The sequence below is a fragment of the Falco punctatus genome, assembly GCF_963210335.1.
Source record: "Falco punctatus genome assembly, chromosome: 13".
Taxonomy (NCBI): Eukaryota; Metazoa; Chordata; class Aves; order Falconiformes; family Falconidae; genus Falco; species Falco punctatus.
Genome location: NC_137593.1, coordinates 24380763 through 24404567, shown reverse-complemented (window position 1 = coordinate 24404567; position 23805 = coordinate 24380763). Strand labels below are relative to the sequence as shown.

Genomic DNA, 23805 nt, shown 5'->3' with positions numbered 1-23805 from the left:
TTCACTGTCTGGACTACCATAATGTAGCTCTAGCTTTCGTTAAGGTCTCTTAAAAGTGTCTGCCTCGACTGACAGCGTCCTTGCATATTTCATGCTTGTACATTGCTATTGGCTTTCACTCTCACAACTCTCTTCCACTTTCTAACCATTAGTTTAAAAATATGCTGATACACACAACCATAAGCATCTTTTTTTTTCTTCCACATTTTCTAACAGATGCACAGCACACGTAGTTCTTCCCTAAAACTTCTATTTCTGAAAAATCATTTGAGTTACATCAGAGCGCTCTTCAAGCCTGTGACACCAGATCTAGATGAAGATGCTACATCACTGACATCCACTGCGGACATGCTGCTGTGTCATCATTGCCAGTGATGTGTGAATCAAGGTGGAAAACACTGGAGTTGCCAGAATATTTTCTTTTTTAAACAGCCAATTATTTTGTCATGACCTCTGCATGACCTTGCACAAGCTGCTTTATCTGTCTTTTACTTCCTTTCTATTACTTGGGATTTATTGTCTTTAGGGAAGGGACTGTCTGTGAATAGGCAGAGCACATACCACGGAGGGTCTCTCATTTCAAAGCAGTATGTACTGATACCAAATGGTGACAAAGGTCTTAGGAAACAGATGATGTGGTATGAGAGATTTAGCATTGCCTCTTTTGATTCATGAGAATTTTCCTTGTGCCAGGTTTAGAGCTGGAACACCACACAGCCAACAGGGTTTTTACAACTCATCTACACACAACGCAGTAATTTGCATTTATTCATGCTTCTGTTTTACTCATGTTTAAGTAATGAGTTTGTCTGTGGTGAACAGTGAAGGGGAAAACACTCATAGCCCATGGGACGGAGGAGCCACTTTCACTTAATAACACCTCAGAGCCAAATGCAAACCCGTGGGACAAGATGGCGGGAGCCCCGTGGGACAAGATGGCGGGAGCCCCGTGGGACTCCCCATGCCAGCCTCTCCTCTCTGCTGCTCACTGCCTTGCCCTCCAGGACAGCATAACAAGCACAATGGTTATTATTATTTTTTTTAAAAAAGTACAATAGTTTCCCAGTAGAAGAAACAGCAGAGTGCAATTAAGTAATCAGGAGAAAAAATAGACACATCCTTCCCGCTTAACTGCCAGGTAAGGCCTCCTCCCGGCTGGAGGCGAGGCAGCCTGCGCCATTTTGTGTGCGACTGTTACCAGGGGGTGGAGGAGAGCAGAGACACACACGGCGGGAGGTGATTAATGTGCCAAGGTGAGCACAAAGAAACGAGGTTACCCCGATATTCCTATTTCTGAGCCCTGCTCAGCTAGGGGCACCATACAGTACGTGCCAAGTTCAACTGCGGCCTCGTACAACGGCGCAGGGAAACACCTCTGGTCACCCGGGGACTGACAGAGCAGGGAAACCTGCTGGCCTGAGGCAGCGGGGAGGGAAGGGGCTTGTCCTGCTCCACACCGAAACATCCACTAACCGGCGGTGGCTGTAAGGGGGGGGGAAGCAACTCACACCCAAACCAGCCAACAACAAACCACCCCCGAGGGTGCACAGAGACCCGGCCGCAGGCAGGCGCAGCGCCGCTCCCTCGCCGCCCCTTCCCTCAGCCCGCAGGGAGGGAGCGGGTGCCTCGGCCGCTCAGCCGGGCCGGCCCCCTTCCCGCCCCCGCTCACCTCTCGCTGTCCGGCCGGGGCAGCGCCATCGCTCCCTCAGGAAGCCAAGGCTGGAGCGGCCGCGTCCCCGCGGCGCGTACGGGGGGCTCCGGGCTGCGGCTCCTGGGGAGGAAGGTGCGGTGAGATGAGGTGAGGCGGGCTCCCCACCTTCTCCCCCATTTGCCCTCACTGCCACGGCTTGAAGCGACTCCCCCACCTCCCGAGGCAGAGCCTCCCCGCTGCCCTCGCTGGCGCCTGCCCCTCATCACTGCCAGCAGGCCCCGAGGCCCGCTCCGCTCACCCCCGCCGGCACCGACCGCCGCCCGGTGCCTGAGGGAGGGCGAGGGGCGCAGCCGCCACTTACACAATGAGCGCCAGTTAGCCAGGAAGCAGCTGCAGGTGAGGGGATGGGCTCTAGGTGGCTGGCAGCCCTGAGGCCTTCCCCTGCTTCGCTCCACAAGCATGGCACCCAGGGCTGTGTCCCCCTCCACCCTCCTGTCATGGACACAGGTGCCTCATGCAGGGTGTGTTTTAGGGTGGCAGAGTTGTACTTGCAGCCATGATCCTCCTCCCTGAGGCGGGGATATGGCTGCAGCACAAAGACACCTGCCCTGCTCCTCATAGGAGGGGTAGAGGGCCCTGGGGCCACGTACCTGGGCTGTGTCTGGCCCCAGGTCCTCAGTCCTCACCCCTGTCCCTTGGGGCTGGCCACCATCCAGCAACAGCGCTCACCATGGCCTCCCCTTCCAGGTGTGGGCCGGGTCAGAGTTTGGGAGGGAAAGCCTTCCTTTCCCAAACCCGGGGGAAAAGCACCCAGCCTGAAATGTGCACTGCATCAGTGTCTTGAAAGGGTGTGCACCTGTCCTTTGGCATACCTTTAATTTATAGAACATAATACTTCATGAAGCCATGAATATCAAAGTTTCATGAAGTACTCCTGGAGAGAAGGAAATTACTTGGCCTGAAATCTCTTCCATACTGTGGGAGGGGAAACTTGCCTACTTTATTTTCTTTTGCTTTGTTTTTTAATGTTAAATGTATTTTTCCTCTTTTGCTGTGACCTCTTAATTTCTTCAGTATTTGCTTTTCTATTGCCCCGTGTGTATGCAAGTTTCTTTTAACTGAATTGCTTCTCCATTGCCATTGTATTGACTTCAGTAGTTATGACAGAGGTCCAGCTTTGCAAGGAAATTACCTTGTAAAGTCCAAATCGGGTACCTGTGCGTTAGAGACAGGCAACCTTTTTGGTGAGTAGTACAAAGCCAGTCTGTTATTACTAATCTATATTTGAGCCCCAAACTGTCATTAAAAACAACTTTTTCCTTCTCCAGTTGACAGTTAGTCAAATGAGAAGTCTACAGGAGTCCGTTCCAAGGTCAGCCAAGCTCTTTAAATGTGTTTTAGATATATATAGCAGACTTAAACTGTATTCCTGTTAAGCATCAGTAGGATCTGTACACTGGCTGCATTTAAGTTAATTTTAATTATTTCAGTCTTTATTGATGTTTTTGTGAGATTTGTGTGAAAAGAGTTCAGCAAGCCTAGTCCTGGAAATCAGACAGTTTACTAGGTGTTTTTCCACTATCATTTTTCACTCCTGTTTCCTCAGCTAACCTTCCTTTTCCCTGTATTAGTTCTTCACTTTGTCTAGTCCTTTTGCCATTGCTCACTGTCTTGTGTATCTTCTTTCTCTCTGTGTTCATCAACCCCTATTTTCTTTCCTCAGAAGAAAGAAAATGCCACATGATGCAACTGCCCAATAAGTTACTTCCAAATAAATGATTTGATTCCTATCTGGGAATAAATCAACTCAACAGTTGCTGGGGTTTTTGACCTCTTTACAAGGGTTATCTGTGCCTTTCAGTAGCAAACAAGAGGGTTTATTGCTGAAGGAGCAAAAGATAGATAATATTTAGTTTTCATGTTGCCAATGACTGCTCATTAGTGCATCTGGAGAAAGATGAGAAGCAATATTAGAGGGGTTTGTGTACATGCATCTACCTTAATATGGAAGTGCACACAGTTATCTAGCATTAGAATAATGTATAAATCGCTTGAATTAAATACCTATGTCAAATGTGGATGCTTGCACACAGTGGGGCTGCTTAAACAGGGAAGTGTCTGAGGGAAGCCATTAGTAGAGGAAGCAAGGCTGAAGGACTCTAAGGAAGGTTAAACCTCACTAAAGAAAACCTGATAAAATAAATCCCCTCATCTTCTCCCCCGCTGCACACACAGATGTTTGCCAACCCCTGTGGAACATGACAGATTACAAAGGAATTTCTTCCAGAGGATATCTTCAAAGGATGTGCACAGATGTATTTTAAAATAAATTGGGTGGGTATTGAATTCACATCATTATACTATATATACTGCTCGTTTCTTCCTTAGTGGATGACTCTTGGGGATCCTTCTCTCATTAGGTCCCAGACAGGAAAAAACCCACTTATTCATTAACTGGAGGACTGTGTAATCTGTTTTTTTCATTGATCAATTAGTCATCATCCACAAAGGCCATAAGCTCCAACAGGCGCCACTTTTCAGTTTCCCATGGATAAGCTGTCTTTGGTGAAAGCACAGTCATTTTCAGGTGTTCTTTATACAATAAAACATGGGTTAAAGAAAAATTTTAGCTTCCACCTCAGCTGATGAGTTAAGTGTACTCTCAGCTCCCTCTGAGCAGAGTAATAAATTTGTTCTTCTGTATAATTTGTACATCAGTGAGGGTAAGAAAGAAAAGGTGAAGCCTAACACAGGTCCAAACCCAGTACTCCATTTGTCTGAAGAGAAAATATTTATTCTTCAATAACTTAGACAAAGAATTCAATTCATATTTTCTGAGTATCATGAATTTCCTGACAGGTTGTGAATTATCCTTTGTGTGTAATAATATAAGGTGGCAATAACAGGAGTGGGATCTGAGAATGTTTTTGCACTGTAACTGTGACTCTTCTGTGGTGTCAGAGCATAACCTCCATTTTGCTCCATGAATGACATTTTATAACTTGCTTAGTTTACTCAGTCCAAACCTTTTTCCCCATATCCAGGACAGACAAACAAATAAAGATGATTTTCTGCAGTTTGATGCTTTCTTTTGTTACTATGATCTGCTGCTCTTTCTCTTCTTTTTTTTTTTTTTTTTCTTCTAGTCCCCTCCAAGATAGAGAGGATGAAGCCAGTGCAAACAACATGTAGAATTTGGTGTTGATGAATTTAAGTAAGAGCTTGAAACTGCGGGGGGAGGAAACTCCACCTCTTCTATTCTGTTGCTTAGTGGAAGGAGCATTTCACTTGCCTTACGCTTGCTGTAGCTGTGCATATACTCTAGGACTGTGCTTAAGAGTCCAGATGAGGACTCCCATCTAAAGTTGGTAGTGCTTTCCCTCCTGAATGACTTTGTTCATTTATAGACCTTCCATTAGGAAGGAAAAGAAAAGGTAGAGCAGATACCAGAGTTCAAAGGCAGGTGCTAAATATTGATAAGAGACAGGAAGGAAACTCCTCTTAGCAGAGAACTGAAAAAAGACCTAAAGTGATTATTTTAATGAGAGGCTATTATAAGGATATAATGATTAGTAAATAGCATGCAAAAGGTTAATGAGTACCTGCTGTTATTCTAACTTTGAATACAAGAATATAAAAAGAATTATTTTCTGGAAGACAGATTGGATCTAGGAGCATGATTCAAAATGGCTATCATTATCAATATGATAAATGGAAATTTAAATGTTTACAAAGCAAAAGGTGTATCAAAACCAGATTGAGGTCTCATAATGGTTCAGGAAAAAGTTGCAAACTCTGAACAGAACATGTACTGCACAATGTGATACAAGGATGTATATTTATTTAGGAGATCCCAGATCCACTGTCACAGCAAATTCAGAACATAAAGTTAAATAAAGTACATTTCATCTACCTAATACATAATGGATTCCATTATTCTTCTTTATGGGTTTATGTTTTGTGTGGTTTTTTTTTTTTTTTTTTTTTTTTTTTACTTCCCTCATATCCTTCATCTTTTGTATTTTGTTTTCTGGGATAGGTTGTTTTAGACTGAGATAGGCCACCAGTCCTCTCAGGAATTGTAATGCTTATCTCTTCTCTCAGGGACAAGATGGTAACTCTTGAGTAAAGCTTTTTTTAAAAAAAAAAAAAAATATCCATTTTTTTACATCTCTTTAATTATGATTCTTTCCATTTACTGATTTGCCTTCTTTCTGAAATTTATGCTTATTGATTTTTGAAGATAACCATTAAAGACATGTACTCATTTCCATGTACCATGAAGTCGTTTGGGAGTTCTCAAAAGAACATTTGCCCAAGTAATGAGGACTGACAGTTCACTCATGTGACAACACAAAGTACCGTCTTATACTGTCATTAAACTGAAGCACCTTAAAATCATATATTAAATCACTGCCTTGCTTTGTTCTCAATAAGGGATGAATTAAGCCCTCTTATATCTAACCCAGAGTCTGTAACTCAGACACGATTAAGTTTTCTGCAGCCTCATGTTGCAGTCTGGTTCTCCAGAAACGCTAGCAGAAATCTTCTTTATTTTTCCCCAGAGCAAGTCCTGTACATGCTGGGGACTGCAAGCTTAGGTATCCACAGGTGAGCATCCATTGCAGCTGGCTGGTATGAAATGTTCCATAGTGGTTTGCTCTTTTGGCTGTTTAAATCATGGCCACAAGTTATTTCTGGGTCCTTTTTCAGGAGAACAAAACATAACATGGCAACAGCAAGCGCTATTGTCTCGTGTCTTACACGCTGTGAGAATCCACAGCCCTCTACTGTCCAGGGAACAAGGGATGTGCCCAGAACTGTACACCAAAAACTGCCTAAGCAACGGGAGGCTCAGGTGTGTCTTAAGGCCTCTCACTGGGAGACACATCCCTGTTTTTTTAGTGGCAAGGAAGTATGTTCTTCCCTTTTGAATTTGCTGTCTGAAGCATCCCTTTGGAGTCTGTTAGATGAACCAGCTTTTCTCATAAAACCTTTAAGGACCTGAAGAAACTTGCTGATACATACGGTGTCTCTGCACAGCAAGGCTTCTATATATGGAAACAGAAATAGATAATAGTGCAAGACTCCTGCTGATCTGTCCGTTTGCAAGACAAGCCTCATTTCTGGGGCAGAGCTGAGCACTGAGTAATTGGAGGGCTGGACATGGCTCCTGGCTGCCAGCATGGAAGAAAGGCAAAGGGCAAATGACTCTATAGCTGTGCCCTGCATCATCCTGGGGCCACCTTTTGCTCCAGTATTAGTAAAATAGTTTGGAGCATCTCAGTTTTGGATGTAGCTGCTTACCGGGACAAAGCAAGGCAGCACACTGATAGCTAGGTTTTCCAGTCAATACAGGTTTGAGTCTGGCTATCGTTGCACATGTTGCTACATCTTTCTGCCTGAACAAAGCACATTCCTAGGTTCTGCCTGGCCCAAGGATGAGTGGTCGGGAGTTAGCAGGCAGCATCAACCAGGAGGAATCACATTCCTATTAGCTTATTTTGCTCTGTGCAAGGATCAGTCTTGTGCTTTTGACTTTCTATTCAGACAAAATAAGCTGCTACTCTTGGGTACTTGTATACCTGTGGGTATGAACATAATCTTATCAGTAACATTCGGAAGTAAGTATTTACCGGTGCATTTACTTCTGAGAATTCTTGTTCTGCCTATAAGAAAAGGGCAAGGTAGTTACCACTATGTAGTAAGCTAACACATGCTGATGTTCTTAATTTGTGTTGATTTTTTTTTCAGATTTCACCCATGGTAAATATAATTTCTTCTTTGCAAGGAAAAAGAATTAAGGCTCTGGGAGGTTAATGAACTTGTTTGTTCACACTGTTCTAATAGATTACATGCCAGAGTAGGAGCCAAAAACATGAGTTCTGATTGTGGTTCTGACATGCACTTGCAATGTAAGAGTAGCGTTCCCTGAGGTTCATTTTCCCAGACAGACAATGAACTATGGGTCTCTTCATCTGAGGTTAATTGGAGTCTCTGTACCTTTCCTTAAATTAAAGAAATACCCTGAGGAAATTGATGCACTAAATGTGTCTCAAGAACTTTACATCCAATTTAAGGTGGAACTGAGAAAGGAAAGTCAAGTGATAGGTGGTGACCGCAAGCTGAATGCATGTGAGAAACATAGCAGTGCATACCAGGTGTGTGGGTAACATGGATGCTTTCCAGGGAAAAGCAAAACCACTGCTGCTCTTAGCAGTTTCTGGTTCCTGAAAGAGCTGAGGAAATGCATGTTTCAGACCCACTAGGACTTGCTAGTTCTGCAGACCAAGTTACTCTGTAATGAAAAATATTGATTTTGCAGCCAGAAAAGTCTGCTCACTTCTGGCTGAGAAAACAGAGGGCACAAACACCGTAACAATTTCTGCAATACAATAAAGGCAGAACCCTCCTGCTGCCCCAGCACTTGCCTGAATCAACAAATAACAGGTCATATGAAAAAAAGGCCTTTTTTTGAAAGGATAGCTCTGAAACTGAAGGGTGGGTGGAGGAAGATCAGAGTAAAGGTTTCTCCCTTCTTTCATGCCCTGTGGAGCATCTGTAACATCTGCATGTACCCTGAAAAGTAGGTCCCCGCAGCTGAGAGGCACATCGCACCCTTCCCCCCCAACCAGGGATGAGACAATAATGCCTGTGGAATGATGGGAGGCAGCCCCATAAGGAATGTGTTTACTGTCTTCTCTGTGGGGGTTTTCAAGTTCTAGGTGTTAGCTGGGACCACTGACTGTGGAGCCAAAAGTCCATAAGTAAATACAAGGTAGCCACTGTGAGTGAAGAGGGCTCACACATCTGGTGTAATCTCCTCCCACTTGCTCTGGCAAACTCCTTCCATCCATATGTTGTTTTCTTGAAAACATGCAAGATGGAAAAGCAGTAATCTGTGACTGTAGGACATAGTTTTCTGTTGCTTTTGGAATTCCTTCTTCTAAGTTAGCTCTGAATCTCCTTGAAGACATAATAAATGCAATAAAACCTGTCTTTTTCTTATACAAGCAGGAGTATTTTCAGTTTGCTCATTTAGGATGGTGGTAGTTAATGTGTTCCTGAGGTAATAATGATTTCACAAGCATTCTTTCCAAAAAAAGACTGTTTACTTTCAGATGTAAAGTTGAAGTGTAGGAAGACTTCCTACACCGAAGTCACACTGCCTCTCCCAACAGCATAAGGCAAGCCATCATTCTGGCAAGGCAGTGGTTGTATTTGGAGCTGCACCATATTGGGACCCCTGGGACAAGCTAGGCTAAATCCACTCTTTTTTCCAGAGTTTGGGTATGAGAAATTCTAGATATGTTTTAGAGCAAACTGACATATTTCTTAAAACCAAAACCAAACAATGAACATGAGAAAAGGTTTGGATTTCTGATGGAAGAAGCATCAAATGGATCATAAACGGTTGCAACCAGTTCTGTCATTAAGCTAGCAGAAGGGCTAGTTACTGAATGCAATTAAAGATTTTCAAATATATGAACTCCAGCACCACTATTAAGGAACATCCTTGAGGCAGCTCATCAAATCCGATGTATTCTGTGTATTTTTGGAAAATAAATACTGAATCAGGTGAGAGGCAAAGCCTTTAAATAACCCTACAAATCTGAACCGTCACAGCGGCACTTTTTAAAACATATTTGCAAAAAGAAACAACATCCTTTGAAGTGGAGGCAGGTTGGATTTCAGAATGAAGCAGCTTCACAGATTTAGACACCTGCTTAATTAGGGGATGAATGTGAAATCCTTAAACTTAAAAGGCTTTTATGAGGCAGCACTTCAGAGAACAAGCATTCCTCTAGCATCGGCAGAGAAGAGCTGTTGGCTATTATCTTTGGAGCTGGGTCAAAAAAGAATATATTAGCAAAAAGCACTCTCCATAGATGGTGAGATGAGCCGTATGTAATTCCCAGACCTCAAATAGGAAGCATTTTGAAAGAGTGGAGGAAAGCTGGAATCATGGATGCTTTAGGAGGCAATACTGAAATCATGCAACCAGAAAACAAAATAAGAAAGAAAAAAACCAGGTAAGTAGATAGCAGGTACACAGTCAATTAAACACAAGAAAGGAACATTTTGTTCTTGATACTTTTGCGGTTCAGTGGTCTGTCCTATAGTTTTCATTCAATCCATTTGGGAATACTACAAGAGGAGCTCCTAAATAGTACCAAAACAGGAAATAAAAGACATAAACCAGCTAATTAACGTCTTTCCTACCAACTTTTAAGCAGGAAAAAAACAGCTGTTTTGACAGAGCAGTGAAGAGAAGCTCATGAGAAGTAGCTTTAACAAATGCTTGTAAGAGCAAAGGTCTCTGCTGGGTCACTTTAGGAAATGGTAGAGGTACAACCACAATAATCAGCCACTGACATTAAAAATACCACATTAGGGTTTTTTTCCCATCAAAAGAGGAGAAACTGCACAGTTCATAACTGACAAGTGATGAAAACACTACGCTAACAGCAGGGAGTTTCCTTTTACTAGAAAAAGTAATGTGGCTCTAATCAAAAGCAAGGGCAAGGCTTTTAATATGGCACACAGTTATTGCAAGACCTTGGACAATGGAGAACTCAGATCTGATTGTTTATGTAGGAGTGGAAATCCGATGAAACAGTCCTACCTGTTGTGTGGAGGTATGCTGGCATTTGCCCAGGAGACCGCTGCAGGTATTGTGTCTCTTCAATAACATTAAGAGCTCTCAGAAGAGCAGGTAGGCACCTTTACATCTCACTGTGTTTATTGCAAGAAAGAAAAGAAGACCAAGAAAGTAGTTATGTGCTAAAGAAACAAAACTTTCTTTGCCAGACTATTACCAAAATATTGAGTTCCTCAGGAGTTCTCAAGGACTGCATCCTTTATTCAAAGCATCATCTGAACAAATGAAAATATTTTTATTTAAGATTTTATCAGCTTTGTAACTTACAACAAAGATGACATAAAGTATTCAGAAAAAAAATAACAAAAATTCTAATACACGACAACATTTTCCTGCTGTGGATTATTTATTTTTATTCCCATTCATAGTTCACTGTCCTTTACAAAACACTGTTTGACTTTTCAAAGTATCCTTGTTCTTCTTTTAAGACATTGTTTTCAGACTGCTTTTTTAAATTGCCTTTATCATGGTCAATGCTGAAAACAAACTGAAGAAAATTGACAAATTTATTCAATAAAAATATAAGCAGATATACTGCAAATAAAACATGTATTTGAGAAACAGAAATAATTATTTGAGTTTGAATACAGCTTAGGGCAAAACCAATCTATTTTGAAACTTAAAATACCCATGATGCAACTAACGTAAAATACAAATGTAAGCGGCCTATTAATTCCTGTAAAATAAAATGAACTAAAAAAGACTAGGAGGCCATAAACTAATTATTTAAAAAGCTAAATGACAAAGCACATATTCTACTAGAATTTCTAACCCAGTGTACTGTAAACATTCATACTGTATTAGTCCTGATACCAAAGTACAGTAAGTGGTTGTATTATGCAAGGTTTAGTGTACTGGCTTCCATTTTTCTTCTAATATTGCCTCATATAATAAGTGGGATACAATAAACATTTCATATAGTATTACTGCTACATTGGCCCGCTCCCATGTGCACTGCAGTCTTTTGGGAGTAGGTTTCAACTCAGTTGTCCATCCCTAATGCAAAAGCTCAAGTACGTCAGTTAAACTAATTTTCTCATTTTTCAACGAGACCACTACCAAATGTCTTACTGCTTGCTTCACTGCTTTGTGGACTTGTCTACAACTTTCACCTATAAACGATTTGTCACCTTTGAGCCATAAATTGTAGCTTTTCTCAGGGCCCCAAAAAGAGCATACGGGTGGACATCCTCTTTCATGACAAGCAGACAGACTCACCATTATCACTACACGCACCAAGAACATCCCCACCCAAGGCAATCTATGCCTTCATGAGGCCTAACATCCTTTTTTGGTTTCCTTCCAAGTTGGATATTTAGCATAATATAAAATAGTGGCCTTTTGATTCTGCTTAGGAAGAAATTTCATTTCTTCTCCACAGAAGAACATCAGGCTACAGTAACTCACAAATTTGTCACTGCTAATCTGGAAACTCACAGGTAATTTTGTCTGAAACTGAATGCAAGATGTACAAGCTTCAGCTGAAGCAGAATATTGCTGCTTGCCTTCTCTGCTGCTTAAGCTTCTCCAAAAACATCAAAGTCACGATCAGTTCTCCCCACTAAGTCTCACTTTCTGAGGCCAGTTTAAGACCTAGATCCTATGTTTTAACATGAAACAGAAAAATCAAACCTGGTCTGCCTCAAGGCCTGATCTGTATCAGTAAACCTTCTCTGGGGAAGATTTTCTACCCTAGGAGATACTCGCAGTATTAATATCTCCTTGTAGCCCCAAATCATACAAGCTGCTTCTGGAAAAGGCCCCTGCCATGCCCCTGGAAAAGGGAAAATGCCAGAAGACTAAGACTTACGGCATCCCATGTATTACAGATTTTCTTTTCAGGCATGAAGATACTATCTGATCAGTGGCCCAGGCAATGTAAAACTGTTATGCAAATTTTGTAATCACTGCAGTTACTCTTGATTTTCTGCACCTGCAAAAAGATGGGAAGCAATTCACGTTCTCAGGCTAGATACTATGCTGGGGTAAATTTACATAGTTAAACTGAAATCAAAGGAGCTATACTGATTTATAGGAGCTGAAGGTCTGCTGCAACATTTCATACCCACAGAAAAGTCTCAAGTCATTTTTTGATTTCCCAATTTTGTATGTGTGGAGGTTGTAAATATTTGATATTTGCATTCTTGTTAGAAAGTTTTTTTTCCAGATCTTTTCAAAAAGATCAAATTATCTTCCTCAATATACTGTGCATTTAAATAGAAAATTACAATGAGACTGAAGTAATCTGGTTGAATTTCCACAACTTTAACACAGCGTCCTTGACACTGCAGCATAGAGCAATGCTTTCGATAGTCTCTGATTAGTGACACTTCTTAATTCTTTATGCATATATACAAATGTGACAGTTACACTAGGATCTATATTCTTGATGTCTTACTGCTTTCCTTTTTCATTACTGAATAAACCAGGCTACAAATCTGCGATACTGTACTTAATTATAGGAAGGAGCCATCTGACTATTTCCATTTTAACTGCATTAAAAATGTCAGTACCTATTCTACGTGTAATAGCGTAAAAGCCTAGCCTAGCTCATAAACATAGAAGACATATGAAAACACGTTTCTGTATTCCCCTGAAAAGTAATTTTTACAAATATATATTTGCAAGGAGTTCACAAAACTAGCAACACATTTATTTTTCAAATGAAATGTCCATAGCCTGCAGAATAATTCAAACAGGTGATAATTAGGTGTACAGAAAGGCCACTGAGGATAATTTATATATCCCCCTGCAACAAAAAAAAAAATCAAATAAATGTTAATCGCTTATATTATGCAACGAATGATTTTTAGGATGGCACTAAATTATCTGCAAATATTATAATTACAAAGTACTGGGCAATTTACTGAAGATTAATTGAAATGATTAAGTGCAAACTGCATAATTTTGCAAGGTAGTATTAATACTTTCTGCACAGAAATGAAAAAAAACCCCACCCAAACAAAAATGTGGTTGTTACTGGCTATTTAATGAAGTACTTTATGTACCTCATGAATGCATCAGTGGCCTCTCTTTCATTGTGCCCTTCCCTTGAAAGGGTATTACATGATTTTCATGGAGGGAAATCATTGTAGTGTTGATAATAACGGGAACGTCTAAACTTGTCTATTCTAAGGACTCAGTTTGATCTCAATGACACGGGAGCCACACAAAAATACTGCTTCATGGTCTGTGTCTAGCAGCCTTTTCTGAAAGCTGCAGCAACTGTGGTTATTTACTGAATAAGAACTTAAGCAATTGCACATGCACTTGGAATACATTCCTCATAACCAGCAAAAGGAGGTCCACTTCAAGCAATATACATGGAAATATTACCATGCAGCAGTAGTTTTAATTTATTTTCCTGAATTCAGTGCACCAGCCTCCTGCACGCAGGCTTCATATTGTGCTGTTTGGAGGTGGAAGGGGGGATGGTGATGAATTTGGAGAGCGACTTGAAAAATTGTTCTAGTCTAGGAGGGTTTTCTTACTTAGGAGTATTCTCTATTTTAAATGCAGGATACTTTTTTGAGTTTATCTTCTCTCTATTTATTACAATCTCCTGGACAGTATTTCTTTTTTTATGGCTTAATAATTCAAATGTAATTATTGAGAGAATGACAGTGGAAACCAGAAGATAAGTCAGTATTGGGAATAATTCTAGACTTCTGAGGCAATGGGAAGAAAAAAGTATGTTCTTTTTGACTAATGCATGTCACAGCTATAATGACATTGACTGTAAGATGTTTCACTTTTCATTAACACACATGCCATATGTCTTGCTTCTTGTAATAGAAGCACTGTGAGTTGTGAAATGCTATAAATGAAAATAAATTTTTCGTGCTTTTGGCTACTTGTAACATTAAGCAATTGTGATGCTCATTGTGCAGGATAAGTTTTAGGGAATGTCTTGTTTCTACAGACCTAAATTTCCCCATGCACAGAGGCATGGGGAAAGCAGGTGTATCGATTAATTCCCACTTAAAAAATGGGTAGACTTACCAGTTTTCAGTACAAGGCTGAAATCCCCTTAACACCATGCCAGTTATGAAATTTTGACTGTAACCAAAGCTAAACCTTACTTTCTGTTTAATGTGAACAGTCCAATTCAGGAACACAGGAACTTTCTGGATTTTGTCCTACTCAGTATCTCACTTTAATGTGTGTTTCAGCTCCTTTCACTTGAAGAGATCTTGCTTAAACCTAATCATGTGCAATATAGAATAAGAATGGTTCAGTAGATCTGGGCAAAAAGGCTCATCTAACGTTAAAATGAAGTCTGCACGCAACATCCATTAGGACAATATTGAGAAGACCTATACAGGATTAGAGAGTAAAATTTAAAATTGTAATACACGTTGCAGTCTTGGTAACAAAAGGAAATAGGGATATATTAAATACAAATCTCTTTTAAGAGATCAAAGAGATGTGAATTTCATAGCCAGATACCCCTACACAGAGTCCCTGAAGTCAGTGCAGCTGGACAGTATTATTTGTATTGCCCTTATGTTATCTGTGTTGTCCTTATTAAGCTCAGACAGATATTTGTACCTCAAAAGGTTCATTACTGAGTGAAAGAGCAGAATCACAATTCTTTACATAATGACAAAGTACCCGGTGCACTAGAACACAGGGCATAACACCAGCAATATGCAAGCCAGCAAAAAAGTGCAAGGTTGAAAAAGAGAGGCCGGATTCTGTAAAGCATCTAAATTGCAAAAAACGTGCAATTCATAGCAGGTGTCTGTGAAGTTGCCTGAAAATGCAGTTTCTAGATTCTCTGCTGCTCTTTGCCTGGCCAGTCTCCACGTGTTGATCTGGAGAGGTAGAAAAGCAGCTTGAAAATTTACTGCGAACACTCGGCTCAGGGCGTCAGAAAAGACAGTTGCCAAGCACTGGCACGTTGCAGCCACACATGCTTTTGTCCACCCGTGTTCACTTTTCTCCCTTACACTTTCATAGCTAGAAAGGGGACTAAGTGACACATGAACGTCTTGAACCTCTTACGTGAACCTGGTGGAACATGGAGCCCAAAGAGCAGTGAAACGCCAAGAACCGACTGGATGCCCACACCAATTTTGTCTTATTTGGTAAGAAGCCTGAATCACTATCAAGAGAAAACTATAGACTGATTTTACTCACAAATATATGACAGCAGTTACTTTCCAACGCTGCATTCACAAATGCTGGCACAGCAAAATATTAAAAGAAGTCATAGCAAAACAATAAACATTCAAAAAGCAGTGGCTAAATACAATTCATAACTGTTAGGCAAAGCTACAGCAATGCTCTTTGACTGGTACCTTATTTTACACTGAGATTACATAGACAAGTTCAAAAGTATATTGAATTTAGACCTTTGTAATTACATCGCAATTACAGTGTCCTGGATAACAAAAGAAGATTTTGTAAAATAGGTATCTTACTCATCTTAAAAGAAACACTTTCTTTATCTGACACAGCCAGTTGTTTTTGCCTTTGCTGGTATAGATCTGTTGTTTGATGGAAAAACACTTTTTTTACTATGTAAATGCAACTGATCCTGAGAAAAATGAAATCATAAACCATCAGTAAAAAATATACTGCATTGCCCTTTAAAGCTGCTCCATTTTTGATGCACATTATGAACATATTTCATGCTGGTTTGACCAGTACTCTTCTTACAGTGTGAAAGTGTATTAGTGTGAAATGTATTAATAGGTGTGGAGTCCTCTGAAGTCTCTTCCCTCATTCCGTAACAATTTGTGCCTATTGATTGAATCCAATGAAATGAGTTGATTCTATCTCACCCCAGAGTTTGAACTTGTTCTGGTTTTGTTACAGAAACTTTAAAAGGGTTGTCTTGTTTAGCTTCAGAGTCCTACGTCATATAAATATTTGCTGACCAAACCTAAAATTCAAACACTTAATTTTTCAGAGGTTTTTGTTTGGCAAGGTTATGACATTTAGCAACAACAAATAATCCCCAGGGTGAGTTATTCCTGCAGGGCTTCTGCAGCTTCCTCTGCTACAGCTGAATACTAGGCTAAGCTGGATCCCTGCTCTGAGCTAAAAGCACAAAACCTTTTACAGAAAAGACCTCAAAAAGACATGTAAGTCTAGGAATTCAAGTTCCTTCTCTGCAGGTGAGAAGAACTGAAACCTCCAAACTGCAAAGCTGAAATCTGGTAGCGTCAGAGCCCAGCCCTGAAACCCTAGCTCTATCCATAGGAATCCTGACAGAGACTGACGCGTGCAAATGTGGATGCATTTGCCTGAATGATGACTGAGCATCTTAAGTGTGAGAAAACTAAATTAGGGGTCAGGCTGACAGGCAACAGAGATAAATTGCTTTAGTGAAGCCACAGTGATTGGTATTACCTGAGGAGCTGGTGGTGTTAGCACCTGATGTACAGTTCTGTGTGTGCACAGAGCCCAGCCTGTCTGACAGCAGCCATCGCAACTGATCCTTTAAGACTGCAAGGAATTACGGTGTCCTTTCCCTGTGTAAATGACATGACTTGCACACCTCCGCTGGTAAAAGTGCACTCTTCCAAAGGGCACTGAAAATAAATACAAGAAGTGGAATTTTTAATTATGGTTCAGAGGACTGGTGGTGCAGTCACAAACCCTGGAAAACAGGACAGCTATTATAGAACTTTTGGGAACACTGATTTTCACTGTTATGGTTGGAAAGCACTACTTAGGGATATTACTATCCTTACCATTTAGAAAAATCATAACTCAAATATAAAATATTTCATGTTAGTGATTTTCCATTTTATCTCCTTGTTTCAACATTGCAATTGAATTCTCTTCTAGAAAACGTAGTGGCTGACACTTTAGAGACACTGCCTTTGCAGCTGGGTGTGTCGATGGTTCTGATTACACCTTTATGTCTGTAAATATGATCTAAAAGCCCAAATTAAAAACAAAACTCAAGCCCCACCTTTGCAAACTTAATTAGACATGTTCACTAATACTATCTAAAAACGTACAAGTTTTGTACATACTTCTTATATGCTTGTTCTGTGTCATTGCCACAATAATACTGGCACATGGCACCTTCTTCGTGTCAGGCTTTTATAACAAAAGTTGCCAATAAAATGCCTGAAGTTGATTAGTAGGGTTCTTCTTTTGAGTTATGACAGTGGCTGTGTGACTCTAAATATCAAAGAGATGTTTTACAAAAAAAAAAAAAAAAAAAGGCAAGTGTTTTACATTAAATCTTATAAATCTGTACATAATAATAGTCTACAACACAAAAATGGCCATTAAACTGTTGTAATAGTATGAAATGTAGTAAATATAACTTCTAATGTTTTATATATTTATCATATTAATAACTGTATTCATCCAGTTGTATTTGTAGATATATATTCAATGGCACTGTAAACATTTTTTGGAAAGCACACATTAACTCTTAACCCATTAAACGTTATTGTAGTACTTTTTCATTCAAAAAGTTCAAATGCATCAATGTATCATTGATTAAAAAAAAAAAAAAGCCTTGTAATATAACACACAGTTTGACATTTTCTAGGGGTAGTAATCAAGATGAGGTGTAACAGAGAATGTTCTAGATTTCAGATTGTTTTACATTTACACCTACCATGATACAAAATTTTAAACATTACATGTAATTAAATAATACACAGTTTATGAAACAGAGTTGATTTCAGAGATCCACAATGCACAAAACCTAGTTAGTGTCTAATGGGAGTCCCCAACGATTTTTCTCTGGGACTTTTATGGAAAATTTAGGTTGGTTTTCTCTATAACATCACATAGGCAAAGAAAGTTTGAACTGAGTTATCTTTTTTTTCTCTGTACAGAGCTGCATTCAGCTGGATAAAATATTATGTTTATTTATGTTTCTTGTTGCTGGACATTCATTCAATAAGCCTTGAGCATATGCTTAAGCATCTGGTAACGGCGTTTTGTGGGGCAGGGAAACTCACTATCTGTATCCCTCAGTAAACAACGCGGTTCTAATTTTTTCCATAGTTAAGGCAACTATACTGGTACATTAGACACACCATATGCTTTTATGTTGCTTCCTACAATCTAAACAGAAAGAGTGAAAAGTTTCAAACATGCTTTGATCTTGATCACTTAGGAATTTCATCAAGCTGGTAGAATGTACTCCACTTTAGGATGGTTTACAACTGTAGATATAGCTTGTTAGCTGTTCACTAGAAAAATAAAGTATGTATTGGCTTGAATTTGAAGACTGATCATTCATATAATTTACCAAAAAAATTAAACAAAACCAGCCAGTAAGATTCCAGCAAATGAAATTGGGAAAAAAAATAACACACATACACAATTTCTGCGTTTTCAATTATTCCTACCCCATAACTTAAGCTACTCAGACCTTTGTCATCATTCCCTCTGTCTTGGGTGGGCTTTGTCAAAGGCTGTCTTCAGACATTGTAAGTGATGACGCTTGGTATCTGCCAACTCCAGCATATCATTTAATATTTATTCTAACATATCACATAAACTAGAGAGCCATTTACATTTGTTTTCTGTTGGGTAAGGCTGTAGGTACAAATGACAGTGAACAGAAACACTTGCACAGTGGCTGCAAGGCAACACAGCTACAGTGGGCAATGCCACAGGACTGCTAGTGCTGTTAAAATCACAAGTGAGGAGCTCAGGGTGGGACTGCTCCCACTTCCAGTTACACTGTGTTTAGAGGATGACTTGACAGTGCTTGTGGTGGTTGCGGCGTCGATCTTTTTCACAGTCGGTTTTGGTTCGTTTCTGTTTTCCGGATGGGTTTTCTTGTCCTTGAGTATATCTGAAAACATGACAGTAAATGTAAGATTAATCACACATCTTCTCAATAATAGCTTTAAATTCTGTCTGTTGTGGACACGTGCTGCACGCTAGCCTGAATAACTGACCTATGTACGGAGGGAGAGTGATGGGGCGCTTGTATTAATGTTTTGGTTGGACCCAGCGTGACCGCTGGGTCCTCAGCACCCGCTGTTTTGCTCAGCAAGTCTGTTCTGATCAGCCTGCTCTACCTGTCTGCTTGTAGACACAGCTTGAGCAGAACAGTAGGTACTCAGCACTGCGGTGGCTGGTCTCAGAACCTGGTTTTCTCTCAGGAAAAGTACTTTCAGTTTCACCTGGCATGGGAACTGGCTTGTGCTTTAAAACACGATGTTAAGGATTGAGTGGTTTCGTAACATGCCCCAGTGAGACACCCATCAAGTTGCCGAGTGGCTGCAGGAGACGAGAGAGCATGTTGACTTAATGTAACAGCCAACTTCCCAGCTTCTTCCTGCTTTGCCACTACCTTTAAAGCAACGCATGGCCCTCGATACAGTAAGACAACCTGGCAAGAAGGATTGCTGACATGAGGCAATACATAGTTGTCTCATATGCCTTGTTCATCGACACGGGCAAAATACGGCTACAAAGAGAATGCGTCATGTTTTGTTTCATTGTTTTTCGCAGCAAGTAGAAGGATATTTTTTTTCTTTCTGAAGTATGGAACAATATCACTGGGGCTTTTTTCTCCCTCCAGATGCATTTTAGGGCAATTCTACGCATCTTTTATATAAAGGACTAGATTCATAAGAAAGTAGTAGAACTCCTATATTGAAAGGGGGGAAAAAAAAAGAAGGGATTTTTTGAAATGAGAAAATGACTGATAAGGGTCTGTGGTTATCCTGAGGTTCACAAGCTATTTACAAGTATTACTGAGATCATATTGCCCTTGAACCCTCTCGCTGGCATTGTGGGGAAAAAAAAAATCACTATTTCATCTGATGATGGGATGATGATTTTACAGTCAATCTGTAAAATCATATCTGAGTGCCTGGCAAAAACCAAATTCCTGCCTGGAAGAATTTATAAATTAGCAATAACTGTTCAGGTCCAAGCTTAAAGGATTTGTGATACTAATGAATGCAGTGCACATACACAAGAAAGCAAAAGGCATAGATTTGTAATGCAGATTAAACAACAGTCCAATCTTAAAATAAAAACTCTGAATCACAGAAGCAAGTTGCTGGCAGAATCTGGAAAGATGGAAAGTATTCCAGAAATGTAAATGCAATCTGAGATCATTGTCTGCATGTCAGTAGTTCTGAACAACCATCAATAAACTCACTTGGTAATAAAAATGAGATATCGTATTGGGAAAGCACACATTGTTCTTTTGCCAGTATAAACTGTAAAAGAAATGCAATTAATTCCTCCATTTTATCATAATATCAACATTCATCCCAGGGGAACCTGTGATTCCTAGACCTGACTGGAGGGTGGCTGCAGAGAAGGGACACGGGCTGGCAAGGTGTACAGTGGGAAAAGGTTAGTCTGACACTGTGCTCAAAATTCATTATGGCAAAATGCAGACATAGCTCCTCCTCAATTCCAACTCGCAATGGAGCTAACAGAAAGGAGGGGGAGAAAAAGCATTCTCTAACTGTTTAGAAAATATCAGTATTCTGAGGACACTTAAAGAAAAACCTTCAGACTGTCATTAAAGTAAATTAAGAATAAATCATGGAAATAGGTGTGTTCTGACACTGCCTAGACTCCTTTCCATCACTGTCGTTCTCCTTTTCGACTGCGGTAAAGGCACTGTTTCTCTGCTGCCTCTTATATCATCCCAGCCTGCTGACTTCAGCTCTCTGGGGCCAGCTGATTAAATTAAGACCTCACTCAGGTAAATCTATTCGTCTCTTTCAGTTGGCCATGTCCAGCATTGTAACTTGATTGGCGTCTATAAATCGGGCAGACTAAAATGTATTAATTCGTTTATTTTCTTAATATTGACTTAACCAAAAATCTAAGGTAAGATTTAATGTTATCAGGGAGGCTGTTGGTTTTTAAAAGCTTTCCTCTCAGTGACTGCTTAATGCACTACATAACAAGCGTTAAATAATACATTAGAAAATTCTGCCTTTATCCTTTCCGTGGAAAGGACTACATTCTGAATTCCCTGTCTTGACGGCAGAGTATCTTCTGATGCTATTCATGGCCAATTCTAATTTGGGATTTCATTGTGCAAAACTGGCATTTTATTTAAAATGCTCTGTTTTCTCTCTTCGTAAAAATAAATAAAAATAGTCTCAGTCCTAATTCAGTTCAAGATTTTTTTCAATCCTATATTTAGTTTTTAAGGCACAGTTTCAGCAGCGTAAAGATTTCATGTTTTATTCCAGTTTCCTCAGAGTTCCTGTTGCTTACTCACTCCAAGGTTTTGGCTGAGAGACTCAGAGTTAAATGAGTTTTTCCTCTTAAATCTTTTTCTCAGACTCAGAGATGGGTATGCTCAGTCTACTACTGACATTCAAAATGCAAAGAAATAGTGAGCATGCTAAAAAAAAAAGTGTCAGTGCGAAGACTAGCACAGAAATGAAACTCCAGTCTCAGCAGAGCAAACCCCAGATGTTCAACACCCATGAATCAACCCCCCAGAGTAAAACTTCATAAAACCAACCAACCAAACCCCACAACTTTGGTTTGTTCTAGTATTTACTGGCTGCGTTTTAAAGGCTTCATGGTTCCCAGTTAAAAGCTTTCTCCGTCATTCTTCCCATCATCAGTCCCTCTCTCCTTTCCAGAAATGGAGTGGTTAAAATCTTTGAAGGCTTCGGCTCACCTCAGGCTAACACATGTGATGGCGTTTTGGACACTGGCATTTGAATATTGTTCTGCACTGTTTGTTTATTGCTGCATCGTGACGTGATACAGCCACTGCAGTAGCTACTGTGCTGTTCCCTTGCCCAGGCTCCCAGTGTGTGTATTCAAACCCTGCCAGAAGGGGCACCTAGTGAAGGCAGGTGACCGCCAAAGCAGCTTTCCTGACCAGCCTTTTGGGACCCTTGCTGTGGACGACGTCTGCCAGGGTCAGTGAAGATGGCTCAGAGACCCTCTGGGCCCTGCGATTACTGGTGAGCACTGGGAACAGCTCACTGAGTCCAGAGGACCGAGTCCACTTCCTTAGCTGAACTTTCATCCGTGTTAACTGCTGTTAAATTCACATCTTGACAATATAAACAAAGCACATAATGAAAATTGCTTGACCTCAGTGTTTAGATCATTTAGGATTATCTTCACCTCGAAGATCTAACCGCAGATTGCTACCCAGTAATGCATGTGCCGCCCAGACGGCACGGAACTTCTCATAAATACTTATATGGATCAATACTGTTCCTCAGAGAGGCTCGCTTCGGATAAAAGGGAGAGTCAAAACTGTCACTGTCATCTAATTTAGGAACAGGAAATCTCTCCTATACTGAGGGCTGAGCATGCCTTTCAGATGTATTTCATGAGTCACACATTAAAGCACACCTTAATCTGAGCCAGGGACAATCCAGGAGCAAAATAACGCAAATATACTTTATTAGGTTATTACCAGGTTATCTGACACAAGTTCAAGTCATATTGGCACCCCGGCTGTTAGTTGCCCCTCCCTGGGCTAACCAATTTGCAGTTTGCTACTGACAGGGGTTATCAAAGATGTAACCATTTATTGGTGTATTTGCATGCTGTTGCTCTCTAAGAGTATCAGCAGGATCTACTTAAATGTCTGTTGAGGTTTCCTATTGTCCTGTCAAGGGATGAACAAGTTCATTTGCTTTCTATTTTTGTCCTCTTGACCGGACTTGAGCTCAGTCCTTTCTCTGTGATTGCAAAGGGTGGGTGTGATAGGGGCTCTTTCCCTGCAAAGATGGGCCAGTGCCACTTGAACCCTCTCCATCTCCTGTCTGAATGATGCTCCGCACTGTCTCCACGGAGCTGAAGGGTAAACGCAAGGGCTCCCTAGACAGGCTGCTGCTGCTGTCGCCACAGCAAGTATCTCCGGAGCAAAGGAAAAAGGCAGGAAGGGAAGGGCGGTTGCATGGGCTGACCTCACACTGAAGGAAGCGGGATTAACTTGGGGGAAGCCTGTGTTTGACCTTTCAGATCCAACCCTCGCTGCCCTTCACCTGTCACAGCTGAGCAGAGGGCCACCGGCCGGCTCTGCTTTGTATGCCAGTGCGAACGCTACGGCACTGGCGCTCGGGCAAGCAACGTGCTTGTGCCTCAGGACCTCTGTTCCTCAGGCAGAACACCTGTGATTGACCAACAGCCATGGTGCCTGCACGCATCCAGAGGCTACGGACCATCACACCAGGCAAGTGTACGACCCCTGTGGGGGAATTCTGAATAGAAACAAACCAGAGAGACTTGCCAGGCCAGTCCTGTAAGTGTTAATTATAGCGGCCCGGTTTCTAATGGAGTGAGGCACTGACAGCAGAGTATCAGCGCTCACCAATCCACCATGCCCACAACAAAGTGGAGATTTTTGAACACGTTTCCATCAGTTTTACACCATGAGCTGCCAAGGGGAACTTTCAACCCAGGTATCTGGGGAGAGAGCTGTGAGGGAGGAAAGAAGGGGAGATTGTTTATTTCTGCCTTACCACATTAACTACATGAAGTCAGGCCTGTCCATTTCTTCCTGGATTTTCACGCAAACATTGTGCTTTGAAAAGACAGAATG

The 23805-nt window shown here is 40.9% G+C and overlaps 2 protein-coding genes across 5 annotated transcripts in view; one reads left to right on the top strand and one right to left on the bottom strand.

The window, feature by feature from the left end:
• Positions 1-8231, top strand: part of LOC308072599 (uncharacterized protein) — a 108070-nt gene extending 99839 nt beyond the window's left edge. Inside the window, exon 6 of the mRNA XM_080409687.1 lies at positions 217-8231. Coding sequence (XP_080265813.1) covers positions 217-375 — 159 coding nt within the window. The 3' untranslated portion in view covers positions 376-8231. The remainder of the gene's footprint in view (positions 1-216) is intronic.
• Positions 8232-15423: 7192 nt separating this feature from the next.
• LOC308072596 (glypican-5-like) overlaps positions 15424-23805 on the bottom strand; it is a 394857-nt gene continuing 386475 nt past the window's right edge. For all 4 annotated transcript variants that reach the window (XM_080409680.1, XM_080409681.1, XM_080409682.1 and 1 more), the window contains one exon: positions 15424-19098. In XM_080409680.1, coding sequence (XP_080265806.1) covers positions 18896-19098 — 203 coding nt within the window. In that variant the 3' untranslated portion in view covers positions 15424-18895. The remainder of the gene's footprint in view (positions 19099-23805) is intronic.